The sequence below is a fragment of the Physella acuta genome, unplaced genomic scaffold (assembly GCF_028476545.2).
Source record: "Physella acuta isolate Inbredline_101_S28 unplaced genomic scaffold, ASM2847654v3 ptg000393l, whole genome shotgun sequence".
NCBI lineage: Eukaryota > Metazoa > Mollusca > Gastropoda > Physidae > Physella > Physella acuta.
In genome coordinates this window covers 238,909-257,956 of record NW_026731912.1, presented here as the reverse complement: position 1 = coordinate 257,956, position 19,048 = coordinate 238,909, and the positions used below count along the sequence as shown (strand labels likewise).

Here is a 19,048-nt window from a genome sequence, read left to right as displayed (position 1 = left end):
CTAAATTAACTTACAAACTGTTGCTTTGATAGAAAGCAGAACCACTCCACTAAGCTGTATGTATGACAAACCAGTGGCGTAAATGCCACACTTGTACTGTCTGCCGTCTGCTGTTGTGACGTATGCAAAATGCAGATTTCCTAGCGATCAGATACAAAGTTTTAAAATTATTTAAATTATTTAAATATTTTAACTAGAAATTTATTGTTGAGGCCCAATGTTTCACAAATAGTAAAGAGGGTAGGTCAAGTAAATATTTACATATAATCCTACTTGTAATCCCTGACAATTTTATAGCAGCCCTATAGCACTGAAACTTTTAAATGTCTCACAAAGCAAAGTTTTAGAAAAGTGTCCTTAAAATAAGTACGCAACGAAAGTTCTATCCGAATTTTTTTTTTTAACTCACTCGGTAAGCTAATTAACATATGTTTACAAGCTTTTATTTAACTTGCTTCCTTTGTCTGTCTAGATTGAACGGGCGAGCGAAATTTAGAACACTTCTAACCGACCAATTTCTCTAAAATTCTGCAAGTGGTCAGAAACCGATGACAATGCAATGTGACATCAACTTTGACATAATTGGATGTCTAATTAATTTTTTATGAATTAATTAAAAGTGTCTCTTCTTAAATATTAGTAAAGGTATCAAAGAGATAATATATTGATTCACGCTTTGTAAAAAAAAGTTTTTTAAATAGTAGAGTATCATTATATATTTAAAGAAAATAATATATTTTCTACTTTTTAGTGCATTATTACATAAAAGTGTGTTATTAAAACGTATTTTTATGCATTGTGTTTAAATGTATGTTACTAATTTTAATTTATATATTGTTTTTCCTCTTCCATTGTTTTTTTCTCTTAAACATATCACCCAAAACAACAACACAAACTATAACGACTATGTTTTATGTTTGTCGTGTGCAAAAAAAAATCGATAATAAATAAACATTATCAATTGTTACATAATACTAACCATTTTGATCAATAAACTGACGATCATCTATTTTAATTTTGGAACCATTGAAATCATACCAGGTGTAATCAATTTCTTCCCCAACAGCTTCTCCTTTATTTTCACATTTTAGCTTGATGTAGGTGTACTCATCCGCTACCGTAGAGATGGTAGCATTTGTTCTGAACTCATCTACTCCTGGTAACAGAAAATAAAGAAAGGTGATGGCATCCGATACCTATATAAATATAGGTTTTCTTTACCGAAACATTAAATAAAACAGTACCCAAATTGTTGTTATGAATAAACTTACGAGATTGCTTTAATGTGTATGTCGGAGCAAAACTTTTGACTATTGTTGTGCCAAACATTGACCTTGCCACACATGTAAAAACACCTTCTTCTCTGGTTGTAAAATCATTGAATGTGATATCCCCACGTACTGAATCAAATGTGATCTGAGGACTTACTATAAGAGGTACCCCGTCTCTCAACCACTCATAGCTAAAAATGAAAAAATGATTTTTAATATTGGACGACATTGAAGGAAATTAATGTTATGGCGTGCTAAGTTGAATACCATAGAACATGTTTTAATTATGTTATGACATGTATATTAAACTATTGATCTTTCTATATAACACTTACACAATTATATGCGTAATACATATAAGAATATTATTTTTGTTGTAAACAGTGCCATAATGACCGGGAATCTAGGCGTTATACTCTGTGTATTTGAAAAAAGCAGTGGAGTATCATCCTTGTATCATAAATCGTGTGCACATAGCTTTAGATTGTTATGATCTCTAGGAAACGTAAAACATGAAAATACCTGGGCTCTGGAACTCCTTTTGCTTTACATGGTAAACTAAAATCAGCTTTATTTTTCTTATATACGACTTTTGGACCGTCAGGAACTATCACATTGGGTGGCAAGCGCACTGTAAAGTTGACGTAAAATATATAAGAACGTGTGTAGCGTAATTTTAATAAATGTTGTCTTTATGGTCTTGGTGTCTGTAATACTGAAGTCTGATAACTAAATCATTATTGTGGACACTCTCTGGAGCTTAGAGATGGAACAATATCTTACCAACATTCTCGGTTTTTTTTCGTGATTCCTCCAAGCTAAGTCCATGGCATACCGTATACATGTGCTTCACCGACGGATAATACAAAAACGCATTTTCTTTTAAAGACTTTGATTGTTGCTTTGTGTTTATGACGATCATTATTTTGAGAATCCTAACGGTTCACTATTCAACCAATCAATTAATCAATTTTTCCTTCATTCCTTATTGGGTCGTTGAAGCAACAAATTTGATTTTCTCATAATTCCTCTACCCTCTTTCTCGGTCCTCTGCTACTCTGAGTAGTTCTTCAATGTGCAGCCCAGTCCGTTCTTTGATGTCATCCATCAATGATTCCACAATATCCCCAAGGGACGTGCCTTGCATTCTTGTTTTTGGATAGGCCGTTGGCTTGTGTGACATGCCCATACCTAGGATGTTTCCTGTGTTAATTTTTGCTTAGTAGAGTCTCATATCGACAAACCACGTTATTGATCCTTCTAAGAACCTCTTCTTGGCCCTTTATTGGCTCGCTGTATTTACGTCGTGAGTCTTATTTTATTAAACAACTTTATTACATGGTAAGATTTCAAAAATGGGACGAGGTTAGTTTGAATTTTTGTAGAAGAGGTCTAGGGTGGCCATACATTTATGGTGTCTAAATTATAAAATTATTTACCGCCACTCCCTTCGACACAGGTTGGTATTTTTTTAACCCCCATTTCCGTGTGGGCAACTTAAATGAGTGGCTCGTTGTGGGGGTGGGGTTGAAGGGCAGTTGAGGCGTAGCTAAGTTTGATTTCTAGAGGACATATATGGGTGCCATGCTGCACAGGCCAGGAATAGATGCTTTTTGGCTTTTTATTTTATTTTTTTGCACAATGATAGAGTTTGTCGAGTGGAAATTATATTTCTTAAAACTATTTTACGGTCACTTGTATTTGACTCCTAATTAAACCGCATTTTAGAAAATATGAATACTGTTTATAGAGAATGCAACTATTTAAAATCTTAACATCCGATTGAGAATAAACAGAGGTGAAAGCAGTTCTAGTTTCGGAAAAACAAATGTAATAGTATTTTTTTTAATAAGTACTTTTCCAACTAATCGATCTTTTAAGTTATCCTAATATATAAAAGCCCATGTGCACACCTCTCGCTCTCTCTCTCTTTCTCTTTCTCTCTCTCTCTCTCTCTCTCTCTCTCTCTCTCTCTCTCCGTCCGCAAAATATTTTCAGAGGCTATGATATCAGTACCTTCAGCGATATATGGAGAACTTGATACGGACTTTTGTTGAAAGTAATATTGTGTATGTTTTAAATCTATAAACTAAATTTTGTTTAAAGAATAAAAATAAAAATAAAGGCATATTCGAATGTAGAAACACATATCTAATTATGCAACCGGAAAAGTATTTATAGTTAGAACAATAAAGCAATTAACAATAACGTCACATGCCACATGTTTAAACTGCGAAAGAACACAAACTAATGGCGTCATCTTCCGATTTTAGAATATAAAGAAATGAACTATTTACTTCAAATTTGATTTAGATCTAGATTCTATGAATCTACGTATCAAGACATACGCTATGAAACGTATAAAAAAAAATTCGGTCAAACTAATACAAAGTACTTTAACAAATAACATAATGACAATTGAATAGCCGAGTTTTTAACGGAATCATTTAAGTCTCTAAATCAGTGTGTGCATTTAATATGGTGTTCTGTTGACTAATAATGTATATAATTTGGTTTTAATTTTTCTAAAAGGTATTGGTAGCCTATGTTAATTTAAATGTGTCGGATGATTAGTTATTTAGTTATTTCTTTACTTTATCGCTAATATTGTTCAACATGTAGTAAAGCACATTGCGTTTTGACCAATAACTAATTTATAAAATATTTTTCTCAAACATTTAGATCTGTAACATTAAAATATATAGGCCTACAATTCACGCGTAACGGGTACCGTAACTTATCTTTCGAAATTACCTAATCTATCGAATCGGTATAACCTAATATTAACGTTAAATTTAGTTTAAACAGAAGTTTGAAAGATATCATTTATGGAGAGTTGATTTAAAATTAATTCCTATTTTTTTTTTACTTTTCCAGAAAAGGTAAAGAAAAATGTGCAACAATTGAGCAATAGCATTCAAATACAAAGATTTTCAAACATACAGAAATGTTTGACTTATATACAAGGAATCAATAAAATGAATATATCACTCACCATCTTCTTCTGGTTTCTCCCTGAGCACAACATTCACTTCTACCACACGGTAGTCAAAGTTATGCGTCACATTGATGATGTAGGTTCCCCTCACAGATTCGTACTGATCAATGTTTAGATTGCATGTGGTGATGTAGGCCTCACTTGTTGTTGGATTGTAGATGACAAATGGTGGAGGGTTGAGGAATTCCAAGTTGTTGTGTTTCCACCTGATCAGTGGAGTAATTGTAATCAATGATAGACCTGACACGACTAATATTTTAGGTGTAAATTTAAAAAATTAAAATAAATAAACGTAGTATTGCGTTATTATTGAATATTCAATTAACTTAATCTAGGAAATATCCCTCAAAACAATAAAAAAAGAAATATAATTATTGCATATATTAACCCAAACAATAAACCTAATTATCCTAAAAAAAACAGCTTACCTAATGGCCTAACACATATTCTTCACAAATAGGTTGACAAACAGCACAATAAATACCTGTATGTGAGATTTTCAGATCGATCATTAATAGCAATCACAGTGAGGTCTATTGTATCTCCATAATCGATGTTCTGTGTGGATGGTGGCTGGTACAAAATTGTAATAGACACTGTCAGGACAGAACATAAATAAAGACATTGGTATATAGATTATGGATCACTTACATTCTAGGGATGACAAGATTCGATTATATATATATATATATATATATATATATATATATAAATTCGAATTGTCACCGAAGTGACTTTATATCCAAACAGGGAAACATTTTACTTGTGAAACTATATACACACACAAGTATATATATATATATATATATATATATATATATATATATATAAGTGCAAACTTACTCATTTTCAAATTAGTTACAAATGTTGATAAAAAAATAAACAGGCAAAGAATTGTCATCTGTAGTCTTAGCGTTACATTACGGAGGTCTAATGACTTGAGTTTTACGTTATTCATGTTTTCAAATTGCTGACCTTGAGAAAAAGATAGTGAACATTTTGTGTTAAAAACTGCACCAGCATTATTAACATTAAACATTTTATTTTAAAAAATTATTAAATCGCACTGATTTTATTTAACATTGAAAGTTATGATGAACTAGAAAAAATATTTTGGACAAAATTTTACAATGAATTCAAAACATCAATTAATTTAAAACTCTTATACTAGAATAACCAAACAGGTTCAAAGCCTGGGGACAAAATTTATTATTACTCATTAAGTGAAGATCAATGATCAGGGTAAGGACATGAATAGTGTCATGAATCTTCAAGCATGTTTTTTAAAGGGCGTCAAATGAAAAGTTTTCTCTATTGAGAAGCTAAATATATTAAAACATCATGTTCTTTTGTTCTTTGTTTGTTTCCTTAAAAGTCCTTTGAATTTCTAAAAAAAGTATTAATTTTAGTCAAATTGTGCAACATATTTTTAAGCAACCAATTGTTACATTGAAGTAATCAGGTTTCTTTCGTTTTCTGATTTTCGGTTCAGTTTTTAAAGATTATTATTTGGAACTTTATATGTGTTATTTCATGTTATTCGAAATTAATAAACTAAACATACGACAAAATATTTGGTACACCGTTCAATAGCGTGCGTTCTCTAAAATACAAGTATCTGTCCCAACTATCCTTAAGAAAAGTTAAACATAGAAATTATGCTTTAGCTTTTAATCGTTTTATTTCCCCTATTGTTATTGAATTAAGCAATCATTAGATTAATTTAGAGTAACGTGTTTAGTATATAATTAAACTTGTGCTTACATGGATACTGTTGGCCTATGAATAAGACATTTATACGGATGTAACTAGTACTAGTAGAGTTTTGTAAACGCTGCAACACACTTCCTCATTGAAATAAAAGCTAGTCATAAGTGGTTTAATTTGTTTTGACCAGGATATGTCAAACATTTAACTATTTTAACCAATTTTGTTGGATTCACTTCTTTTATTGTTGCTATTTTTAATTATTTCTTATAGTATTGTTTTCGTGGTTTTACCGGTAGTGAAAAGATTATCTTAATTTCTATAAATAACCTCTTGTGTGTTCTATATAGCGAACGTATCATTTATTTATTTTTTGTAAACCCCTCAGCCTATGTAACACACATACACTAGCAACTGTATTTCCTTTTCTGTTTCGGTTATTAGTTATACAAAAATGTAACATCTTTTCTTACTATTTCTTTACTTTTGGTTATTTCGATTGTTTTAGGTATTTTTACATCAGAGAAAACTTGAAATTTGACTCTAGGAAACACACATATTTAATCATGTTGCAATTTGAGTTATGTCAACACAACAGCAAGAAGCCGTATTCAATCGAGTAGAGTTCTTCAAGTAATTTTTTTTCAACAAAAAGTGTATACAAGAAATGAGGTCTGTCTAATAGTTATTTTGAAGAGAATGTACTAAGAATCAAACTAATTCGAATTTTTTTTAAAAATTGTATAAGACTTTTTAAGATGAAATTTATTGCCACTTTGGACGTGTGTTATATTTAACGTATTCAGTTAAGTGGTTGAGAGTTGAGAATAATCGCCTAGTCACATCAAGTAAACAAGGATGTGTAATAGAAAACTGTCACACTTGAGACGTTTTTAACAACACAAACTTGTTTAATCTGATGTGTCGCATTATGCCACTTGGTAAATTTAAGTTGCATTAAGCGTTGGGAATCGCTAAACAGGAACTATATGAAATGGGTTTTTTTATATTTTGTTCAACGTTTATTTAACGTTATATGGATACACATATCATTTACAGAATTACGCATGCATGCATGTATACTAACCTACAAAATCAAGTGATATTCGATAAAGCTGGCTTTTATGTTTAGCACTTGTTATTGTAGTTGCTAACAAAAATTATAATTTATAATCTAGTGTCGCTACGTGCAACCCCTTACAAAAAGATTCACTAAAGACATTGTGGACTGTATACATGTTATATAGCTCAACAATTAAACATGTTGGACACACGAAATCATAGACCTCCTATACAACAAATACGGCAACAACGCACGCCAGATCATGATATTTTCTGTTCCTATAAGATTTTGCTTGGAATTTATATATATCATGGAATCGTATCATTTTTTTTAGAAATGTGTTTCATTAAGGAATCTTATCTTTTTTATAAAATTTGAATAAATTTATATTAATTTAGAAAATAGTAAACAATGTCTTTTTCGTGTTTGTGTTAACAGAAATTGCTGTTTACATTGTTTATTCATTTTAATTGCATAAAATTATTTTTAATGAATGAAATAAAATAAAATTCGCTGGCTTCCATAATTTGTTTTTCCTTTCTTTAAAATCTTTTTTTTATTTTATTGTTTATGTAATGTCCATGAGTAATTTGTATCAATAATTCCATTGATATTTCAAATTTTAATTATTTTGAGGTATATGTTAAACATTAACCATTATAATACGATACGTTTAAGATAATGTAAGTATTACTTTACACAACCGATTGTCCAAGAAGGAATTATTTAGTGTTACTTAAATGTAAAAACATACAATTTATAATAGGCCAACACTTTTAAGTATACAAAAAGGACTTCGTATTTCAAGTATGACGGAGGTCGTGACCTGAGTTGGACGTTGAGACTTGAGAACCATGTCACATCGACAAGAGGGTAGAGGCTGGGTCACGAAAAATTTAAAAAAAAGAAAGATATTTTATATAGATGTTATATAGTAAAATTATTACACATACAAAGTCGTGCGTTATCAAACAACCCTGGTACCATAGTAGATTTGTACACAATTTACAACCAGGCTGATAGACTTGTAAGGGAGACAAGTCAGTAATTGGAAAACTTTTTTTATTTTTAGAGTTGTCTGCCTTTTACTTTATAAATCAAACGACAGCAACAATTTCATTCTCCCGTTTGTGATACTCTATTATTGAGGCCTATAACTTCCTCTCAGTATATTATAATCTTGGCTGTATTTTAGTTTATAATAGTCAGTTTTTAAATATAGTTACTTTTACCTAAAGTAAAATAGTCATCAAAATTACTATAAAAAAGCATAGTGCCTATTTTAAAATTCTTTACCCGTGTGGAGTGGTGGGTTCGGATCCCCTCTGACAAAAACGACTCTGTTTTTTCAAGGACTATTTTGTGTACCTGTGTTTACATTTGGCTTTGCAATAAATAACAATTTATGTCGATATTACTATTTAATTTCGTCGGTTAATTTTAAGTCCAGACCCAGCTCCTGGCCCAGCTCCAGGCCCAGCTCCATGCCCATCCCCAGACCTATCTCCATGCCCATCCCCAGACCTATCTCCATGACCAGCCCCAGACCTATCTCCATGACCAGCCCCAGACCTATCTCCAAGTCCAGCTTCAGCTTACAGTTAAAATCACTCTGGGCGTGAGTAGTTTTAAGAACGAGTCATGATGACATCACAGGACAACCCACGGAAAAAGAAAACAGGAAAGGCCAAAAAAAGACGTGGAGACGACAAGCAGGGGCGAAACTACAGTGCCGCCAGACCCGTCTGGGGGGGGGGGGCACGCCATTTAGGGGCCCTTAGCGGACCATAATAAAAATTTTATAGTTAAAAAATAATTTTCTTACATTTTCGACTTGACGGTAAAAGCTTTTGTAAATAATAAACAGATCTACTACAGTAGTGATGTTAAACAGTAGCTAACACATGTTGTTGCGTAAAAAAAATATATATGCCTGAGCTGTAGTGTGAAAGATAGGCAAACGTTAAAACACTTCCATGACTTACTTCCCTTTTTTTAAATAGTTAAATAGGGGTGCTCCTAAGCTCCATTGAATATATTTGGGGGCAAGAAATTATTTTTACGGGGTGGCCTTTTTTTCTTGTTCCGCCACTGACGACAAGCATTCAAACAACTGACAAGAGCCCGACTGTCTTGGAGAACTGATAAGAAATTTCCTAGAGATGAAAAAAAAAACCTGTGATGGCCATTTGTGTCTAGGGCACAAAGGAAAACATAGTGATGATGAATTACTACAGTGATTACATTCAACAAGGAAGAATAACATAGTCTAGTTAAAGTTCTTTTTTATACAAGATTTTTTTAAATATACCTTGTTATACATGTCAATATCTAGATTGCGGATCATATTTTGCAAAGAACGTTATTTATTAATAAACAATGGTTTCTACTGGTAATTTACTAGACCAGCTTGGGAATGACATAGAAGTAAATAGGAACAATAATAACCAAGGAGACGTTGGTAAGTGATCTCGAACACATTAGTGAGCTAATGGTTTTGAGAAAATCTTTTAATTTTTTTTAAGATATACCGTGCTTTCAGCGATTAGCCATTCATTTAATGATAAGAAATTGTATACATCTTTAAGATACGATGGAACTCTCCGTATACGAATAAAAAATATACAGAAACAAATAGCTTAATTAGTTAAGCGTACAAAACGTGCTAGATTGCAAAATATTATAGTAGTAGAACGTATACTTATGTAATTTTGTTCCATTTTTACATATATAGTACTGTAAAAAAAAATTCTTAAAAAACGTTTTAATAACAAGCTTTTATGTTACAATTGCACTAAAAAGTAGAAAATAAATTATATACTACTATTTAATTATTCATAGTGAACGAATGCGATATTATTGTTTTCTTTCTCTTCCTCTTAACATTTGCCTACCTTAGAAGTGATAGGCCTTGAAATCACTTCTGCGACATACTCGACATTATCTTTGTCTCCGGCCATATTAATCCAGCCTCTCCCATCTCCATCTCGAAATGATTCTTCAGTGACAGGTTTTTCCTTCATCGTCTTTCATAAGTTTACGTGTGCCCTGCCTGGATATACCGCTTTCATTGTTTAAAAAAAATAGTTAAAATGTTTCTTTACGATCTGAAAATTGACAAATATTGTATATCTAATAACTTTTGTGTAATCTTTATTTTTTAGTAGTTTATTTATTTGTGTTAAGCAAATGCGAAGAATAATTATTTCAAAGTGATTGTTATTTTTTATGTGCAGATGTGAAAAAAACAGCATCAGAAATTCAAACTTTAACGACTGCCTTGATTTGTCTTGCATCAATAACTATATTTTTCCTTGTTGCTGTCATCGAAATGTGTGCTGTTTTCATTTGCTGTCCGTAAGTATTAATGTAATCTATGTTTACAATTGTAAGTGCATAATGTATTAGTTGTCAGAAATACAACACTGTTTTGTTACCTATTATTTACTTCTTTCAATTTAATTAAGAATGTGGGTGTTAAGTTATTTCAATTACATGTATGATTGTACTTAACAAAATAAGTAAACGAAAGCCCATTGTAATGTTGTTCAGGTCATTTATTTAACCAAATTTAAAAATAACAAAACTCAATTTAGCTTGCTTGAACGGTAAGGAAGAAATTATACAGGTTGTTTATATTATTTATATGCTACATTTTATGTAAGTTTATGATATTATGACTAATTTGCAGATACCTGAAGGAAACAAACAGCACAAATGATCACGTGTTTGCCTATGATGTGATCAACACAGATCAATCAGGTGGGGCAGGTGGTGCCAGACCAGACGAATACCGGTACGAGGTTGTCATCCCAGGTAAATATAAGACAACATAGAAACGACAATTTGTTGTATCATGTCATCATGTCTGGACAGCATATAAATTGTTCTACAATAACAACGAAACCCTGGCAGTTTAGTTACATGACAAATGTTCACAGGATAAACTGATCTACTGATCTCAGACAAGATAATATCCCAAAGATCTCAAGGATAAAATATCTCAAGACAAATTGTGTTTATATTTACACAATTTTTACGTTTCAAATCTATATAATTGCGACTTACAGAAAACAATATATTATGCGACTTACTTCGTGAAAATATTTTTTTCAGTTCGACGAACAAATAAAGATGAACCTTCTAACTACATAGAGATAATTAATGTATAAGTATAGATACATGTCGATAAGAGATGATAAAATAATGTATAGGAACATTAGTTGTATTGTTCTAAATGTATTGTCAATTTTGGTGAGATATAGTGCTGGCGGGGGTGTCTTTGAAGAAAATTTAGTTTAATTCTCACTCGTTTGCTTTGTTAGTTTTTTTAGTTTTCAGTTATAAATAGAACTATGTCTTGTTAGAAATCATCATTGTATGTTTATTTATCATTATAGCCTTTCAACTTCGATTTAAATTTGTTTTTAAAATATTGTTATAATATCATATAACTTTGTTTAGTTTAGATTTGTATATGACTTTAAAATTGTGTTAATTTGCATTTTTGTAGGATATTAATTTTAGTAAGTAAGGGAACAGTTAAACAATGCACGGTTTGTGCTACATATGAAAAAGCAGCAGGAACATATGATACCAACACATTCATTTCTAGCAACATATGCCTGCGTACTATATTTGATTTACTAAACTTTGATGCAAATATATATTACCAAATATTGTTTGATAGTAATATTTACTATATTTAATTGCTAACTAGTCCTAAGTTTTGATTATTTTTATAATGTTTTATGTAAGTAAACAAATAATAAATGGTGAATGAACTTCAAAGGTACTGATGACCAAAAAGAGGTAGTGAGCTCCCCTAATTTCTCTCGTAAATGTGTACTTAATCGTAAGAGTTATAATAGCAACTGCAATTGAATAGGCTTTTATAACTTGTAGTAATTTTGTGGCAAACCGCTAAAATCCCAGTGAAACACAATAGCTTGAGCAGAGGCGTAGCGAGGGGGGGGGGCGGGGGGCGGACCGCACCGGGTGACACCATTTAGGAGGGTGACACCAAGGCAAAAAATAGTAAAATATTTAGATAAAACTTTGAGGGGTGCAAATCGAAAGTTCGAGGGGGGGTGCAAATCGAAAATTTGAAAGTTTGTCCCCGGGAAGGGTCGCTACGCCTCTGGGGGTGATACCATTAAGTGCCGCACCGGGTGACACACGACCTCGCTACGCCACTGCGCTTGAGTGCTGGTTCATTTACGTAGATGGAATTTTATATTTATTTAAAAGATCTTATACTTGGATTACTTTCAATTTTTGAGTGACATCAAAATATATCGAAGTTGTAGCTGAGTCGGCGTGGTCGAGTCGGTAATGCTCATGGTTGCAATAATTCCCGATTTCGAACCGTCGGGTAGATGATGTTCGATGGCTGGGGGACAGCAACTCTTCTAGTAGAAACAACTCCAAAAACAAACAACTGGCTGATTTAGGAGTCAACGGCCTAAATGGCGCATAACCATTAATTGAGTGCCAATTCTGTTAGGTAAACGAAATTTCATGGATAGAAATATAAACTCGTGAACTCTGGTTTCATTCAACTTTTGAGTGATTGACTGGAAGTAGTACTTTACCCTTTTTTTTTATTTCCGTTTACTCAACCATAGAAAATCACAAGTATTTATTTAACTATAGTTTAGGGGAGATCACTCCCGGTTTATTTTAATTATAAAAACAGATGTTAACAAAAAATGTGTGGATCCTAGTTGCCAAGCTAAGGTAAACTACGCTTACATTCTTGACTGTCCATTTGTTTTCGTGGATGCAACACCATGTCAAGAGACTTTTATTTGACCTACTTACGTCATGAACTGTACTGTTAGTGCACTTGGAGATTGCTTATCGGGTCTAGAGGGAGTTAACTCATCTAACACTTGATTGTACACTTAAAATGTGCTCCTGATTTTTTTTTTTTTAAAGTAGAAACGGTCTTTTTCAATTAACTCATAAGGATTCTATGTCAAATTATTTTTTAAATTCTATATATTTAAGTATATTATTTAACTTTAAAATTTTTATTGAAAATGTATTTATGACCTATGCCTAAGTATTTTTAATTAAATAAAAACCTAGTTAATAAGAAAAATTGCGAGATGAACATTATTATTTAATCACAAAGAAGTTTTAAGATAAACAAGAAAAAGGAATTATTATCGAACATAACGGGTTTGTTTATAATTGTATTTTTACTACGAAATGCATGACATTTTCTAATGATTTAAATATGTGCATATTTGAATATCTTACACGAAGAGAAAATATAGATAATACATTTTTAGTTCATACAATTGTTACAGATTTCAAATCTCACAAGTATTAAAAATATTTCTTCGGAATATTCGTTGAACTAGAAAAAATATTTTGGACAAAATTTTACAAATAATTTTTTTTAATGCAGGAAGTGTCTTTTGTTTTACAAAACATCAATTAATTTAAAACTCTTATACTAAAATAACCAAACAAGTTCAAAGCTTGGGGGCAAAAATCATTATTACTCATTAAGTGAAGATTAATTATCAGGGTAAGAACATGAATAGTGTCATGAATCTTCAAGCATTTTGGTCAAAGAGCGTCAAATAAAAAGTTTTCTCTGTTGAGAAGCAAAATATACTAAAACATCATGTTCCTTTGTTCTTTGTTTGTTTCCTAAAAAGTCCTTTGAATTTCTAAAAAAGTATTAATTTTAGTCAAATTGTGCAACATATTTTTTAAGCGACCAATAGTTTCATTGAAGTAATCAGGTTTCTTTCGTTTTCTGATTTTCGGTTCAGTTTTTAAAGATTATTATTTGAAACTTTATGAGTTATTTCATGTTATTTGAAATTAATAAACTAAACATGCGACAAAATATTTGGTACAAAACCCGTTCAGTAGCGTGTGTTCTCTAAAATACAAGTATCTGTCCCAACTATCCTTAAGAAAAGTTAAACATAGAAACCATGCTTTAGCTTTTAATCGTTTTATTTCCCCTATTGTTATTGAATTAGGCAATCATTAGATTAATTTATAGTAACGTGTTTAGTATATAATTAAATTGACAGTTAAATATACTTGCGTTTTCTTCGGAAATGTAGGCCTATATTGAAAGTTTCAAAGATTTTATTCGAAACCAAATGCTTCTAATCACGTCTAAACAGTTTAATATGAAACTAGTATCTGTTGAAGATATTTCCCATGAAACAGCTTAAGAGGAATTTGAGTTTTCTAAAAATAAAGTTGATACTTGTGCTTACATGGATACTGTTGGCCTATGAATAAGATATTTATACGGATGTAACTAGTACTAGAAGAGTTTTGTAAACGCTGAAACACACTTCCTCATTGAAATAAAAGCTAATCATAAGTGGTTTATTTTGTTTTGACCAGGATGTGTCAAACATTTAACTATTTTAACCAATTTTTTAACTTCTTTTCTTGTTGCTATGTTTAATTATTTCTTATAGTATTGTTTTCGTGGTTTTACCGTTTGTGAAAAGATTATCTTAATTTCTATAAATAACCTCTTGTGTGTTCTATATAGCGAACGTATCATTTATTTATTTTTTGTAAACCCCTCAGCCTATGTAACACACATACACTAGCAATTGTATTTCCTTTTCTGTTTCGGTTATCTAGTTATACAAAAATGTAACATCTTTTCTTACTATTTCTTTACTTTTGGTTATTTCGATTGTTTTAGGTTTTTTTACATCACAGAAAACTTGAAATTTGACTCTAGGAAAAACACATATTTAATCATGTTGCAATTTGAGTTATGTCAACACAAAAGCGAGAAGCCGTATTCAATCGAGTAGAGTTCTTCAAGTAATTTTTTTTTCAACAAAAAGTGTATAGGCCTACAAGCAATGAGGTCTATCTAATAGTTATTTTGAAGAGAATGTACTGAGAATCAAACTAATTCGAAAAATTTTTTTAAATTGTATAAGACTTTTTAAGATGAAACTTATTACCACTTAGGACTTGTGTTATATTTAACATATTCAGTCAAGTGGTTGAGAGTTGAGAATAATCGCCTAGTCACATCAAGTAAACAAGGATGTGTAATAGAAAACTGTCACACTTGAGACGTTTTTAACAACACAAACTTGTTTAATCTGATGTGTCGCATTCCGCCACTTGGTAAATTTCAGTTGCATTAAGTGTTGGGAATCTATAAACAGGAACAATATTAAATGGTTTCTTTTTATATTTTGTACAACGTTTATTTAACGTTATATGGATAAACATATCATTTACAGAATTACGCATGCATGCATGTATACTAACCTACTAAATCAAGTGATATTCGATAAAGCTGGCTTTTATGTTTAGCACTTGTTATTGTAGTTGCTAAAAAAAATTATAATTTATAATCTAATGCCGCTTCGTGCAAACCCTTACATAAAGATTCACTAAAGGCATTGTGGACTATATACATGTTATACAGCTCAACAATTAAACACGTTAGACCCACAAAATCATAGACCTCCTCTACAACAAATATGGCGCCAACGCACGCCAGATTATGATGCTATCTGTTCCTATAAGATTTTGCTTGGATTTTAAAATATACCATGGAATCATATCATTTTATTTTTAGAAATATGTTTTATTAAGGAATCTTATCTTTTTAATAAAGTTTGAGTAAATTTATATTAATTTAGAAAATAGTAAACAATGTCTTTTTCGTGTTTGTGTTAACAGAAAATACTGTTTACATTTTGTATTCATTTTAATTGCATACAATTATTTTTAATGAATAAAATAAAATAAAATTCGCTGGCTTCCATAATTTGTTTTTTCTTTCTTTAAAATCTTTTTGTTTTATTTTATTGTTTATGTAATGTCCATGAGTAATTTTTATCAATAATTCCATTGATATTTCAAATTTTAATTATTTTGAGGTATATGTTAAACATTAACCATTATAATACGATACGTTTAAGATTATGTAATTATTACTTTACACAACCGATCGTCCAAGAAGGCATTATTTAGTGTTTATTAAATGTAAAAACATACAATTTATAATAGGCCAACACTTTTAAGTATACAAAAAATGACTTCGTATTTCAAGTATGACGGAGGTCGTGACCTGAGTTGAACGTTGAGAACCATGTCACATCGACAGTTGACCTGGTTCCTGGCTCCAGAGTTTCTTTCACGCATCTCTTCAAGAGGGTAGAGGCTGGGTCACGAAAAATTAAAAAAAAGAAAGATAATTTATATAGATGTTATATAGTAAAATTATTACACATACAAAGTCGTGCGTTATCAAACAACCCTGGATGGTTGTGTCTTCATAACATTAACCATAGTAGATTTGTACACAATTTACAACCAGGCTGATAGACTTGTAAGGGAGACAAGTCAGTAATTGGAAAACTTTTTTTTAATTTTTTGAGTTGTCTGCCTTTGGCTTTATTAAATCAAACGACAGCAATAACTTCATCCTGCCATTTGTGATACTCAATTATTGAGGCCCATAACTTCCTCTCAGTATATTATAATCTTGGCTGTATTTTACTTTATAATTTTTTTAAAATATAGTTACTTTAACCTAAAGTAAAATAGTTATCAAAATTACTATTAAAAAACATAGTGCCTATTTTTAAATACTTTACCCGTGTGGAGTAGTGGGTTCAGATCCTCTCTGACAAAAACGACTCCGTTTTTTCTAGGACTATTTTGTGTACCTGTGTTTACATTTGGCTTTGCAATAAATAACAATTTATGTCGATATTACTATTTAATTTCGTCGGTTAATTTTAAGTCCAGACCCAACTCCAGGCCCAGACCTATTTCCAGCCCAGCTCCAGGCCCAGCTCCAGGCCCAGCTCCAGGCCCAGCTCCAGGCCCAGCTCCAGGCCCAGCTCCAGACCTATTTCCAGACCCAGCTCTAGGCCCAGCTCCAGACCTATTTCCAGCCCAGCTCCAGGCCCAGCTCCAGACCTATTTCCAGCCCAGCTCCAGGCCCAGCTCCAGGCCCAGCTCCAGGCCCAGCTCCAGGCCCAGCTCCAGGCCCAGCTCCAGACCTATTTCCAGCCCAACTCCAGGCCCAGCTCCAGACCTATTTCCAGCCCAGCTCCAGGCCCAGCTCCAGGCCCAGCTCCAGGCCCAGCTCCAGGCCCAGCACCAGGCCCAGCTCCAGGCCCAGCTCCAGGCCCAGCTCCAGACCCAGCTCCAGGCCCAGCTCCAGACCCAGCACCAGGCCCAGCTCCAGACCTATTTCCAGCCCAGCTCCAGGCCCAGCTCCAGGCCCAGCTCCAGGCCCAGCTCCAATCCCAGCTCCAGACCCAGCTCCAGGCCCAGCTCCAGCTCCAGGCCCAGCTCCAGGCCCAGCTCCAATCCCAGCTCCAGACCCAGCTCCAGGCCCAGCTCCAGGCCCAGCTCCAATCCCAGCTCCAGGCCCAGCTCCAATCCCAGCTCAAGACCCAGCTCCAGGCCCAGCTCCAATCCCAGCTCCAGACCCAGCTCCAGGCCCAGCTCCAGACCCAGCACCAGGCCCAGCTCCAGACCTATTTCCAGCCCAGCTCCAGGCCCAGCTCCAGGCCCAGCTCCAGGCCCAGCTCCAATCCCAGCTCCAGGCCCAGCTCCAGGCCCAGCTCCAGGCCCAGCTCCAATCCCAGCTCCAGACCCAGCTCCAGGCCCAGCTCCAGGCCCAGCTCCAGGCCCAGCTCCAATCCCAGCTCAAGACCCAGCTCCAGGCCCAGCTCCAGACCCAGCACCAGGCCCAGCTCCAGACCTATTTCCAGCCCAGCTCCAGGCCCAGCTCCAGGCCCAGCTCCAGGCCCAGCTCCAATCCCAGCTCCAGGCCCAGCTCCAGGCCCAGCTCCAATCCCAGCTCCAGACCCAGCTCCAGACCTAGCTCCAGGCCCAGCTCCAGACCCAGCACCAGGCCCAGCTCCAGACCTATTTCCAGCCCAGCTCCAGGCCCAGCTCCAGGCCCAGCTCCAGGCCCAGCTCCAATCCCAGCTCCAGGCCCAGCTCCAGGCCCAGCTCCAGGCCCAGCTCCAATCCCAGCTCCAGACCCAGCTCCAGGCCCAGCTCCAGGCCCAGCTCCAGGCCCAGCTCCAATCCCAGCTCAAGACCCAGCTCCAGGCCCAGCTCCAGACCCAGCACCAGGCCCAGCTCCAGACCTATTTCCAGCCCAGCTCCAGGCCCAGCTCCAGGCCCAGCTCCAGGCCCAGCTCCAATCCCAGCTCCAGGCCCAGCTCCAGGCCCAGCTCCAATCCCAGCTCCAGACCCAGCTCCAGGCCCAGCTCCAGCTCCAGGCTCAGCTCCAGGCCCAGCTCCAGGCCCAGCTCCAATCCCAGCTCAAGACCCAGCTCCAGGCCCAGCTCCAGACCTATCTCCGTGCCCAGCTCCAGGCCCAGCTCCAGCTTACAGTTAAAATCGCTCTGAGTAGTTTTAAAAAAGAGTCATGATGATATCCCAGGAATGGCGCTTGTATGGACACCTCAAGGAAAAAGAAAACAGGGAAGTCCCAAAAAAGACGTGGAGACGCACAGCATTCAAACAACTGACAAGAGCCCGACTGTCTTGGAGAACTGATAAGAAAATTCCTAGAGACCGGCGAAAAAAAAACAACCTGTGATTGCCCTTTTTGTTCTCGGGCACAAAGGAAAACATGGTGATGATGAATCACTACAGTGATGACATTGAACAAGGAAGAATAACATAGTATAGTTAAAATTCTTTGTTATAAAACAAAATCCAATCATAGCATAAAAAAAGATTTTTTTTAAATATACCTTGTTATACATGTCAACATCTAGATTGCGGATCACATTTTGCAAAGAACGTTATTTATTAATTTAAAAATCGCTTCTACTGGTAATTTACTTGACCAGCTTATGAATGCCGTAGAAGTAAATAGGAACAATAATAACCAAGGAGAATTTGGTAAGTGAAACTCGCACATAATGGTGAGCGAATGAGCAAACTGTTTTGTGAAAATCTTTTTATTTATTTTTTAAGATATACCGTGCTTTCAGCGATTAGCCATTA

At 34.4% G+C, this 19,048-nt stretch overlaps 2 protein-coding genes across 2 annotated transcripts; one reads left to right on the top strand and one right to left on the bottom strand.

Annotated features, from left to right (window-relative positions):
- Positions 1-5,116, bottom strand: LOC131942182 (contactin-5). The gene is made up of 7 exons (XM_059301910.1): positions 5,113-5,116; positions 4,754-4,865; positions 4,267-4,475; positions 1,794-1,902; positions 1,272-1,462; positions 980-1,156; positions 1-140 (listed from the first exon to the last, which is right to left on the bottom strand). The coding sequence occupies exons 1-7, from the start codon at positions 5,114-5,116 to the stop codon at positions 1-3; spliced, it is 942 nt and encodes a 313-aa protein (XP_059157893.1).
- A 5,254-nt stretch (positions 5,117-10,370) lies between these two features.
- Positions 10,371-17,906, top strand: LOC131942181 (skin secretory protein xP2-like). The gene is made up of 5 exons (XM_059301908.1): positions 10,371-10,396; positions 10,731-10,855; positions 16,720-17,463; positions 17,507-17,769; positions 17,811-17,906. The coding sequence occupies exons 1-5, from the start codon at positions 10,371-10,373 to the stop codon at positions 17,904-17,906; spliced, it is 1,254 nt and encodes a 417-aa protein (XP_059157891.1).
- Positions 17,907-19,048: the final 1,142 nt, after the last annotated feature.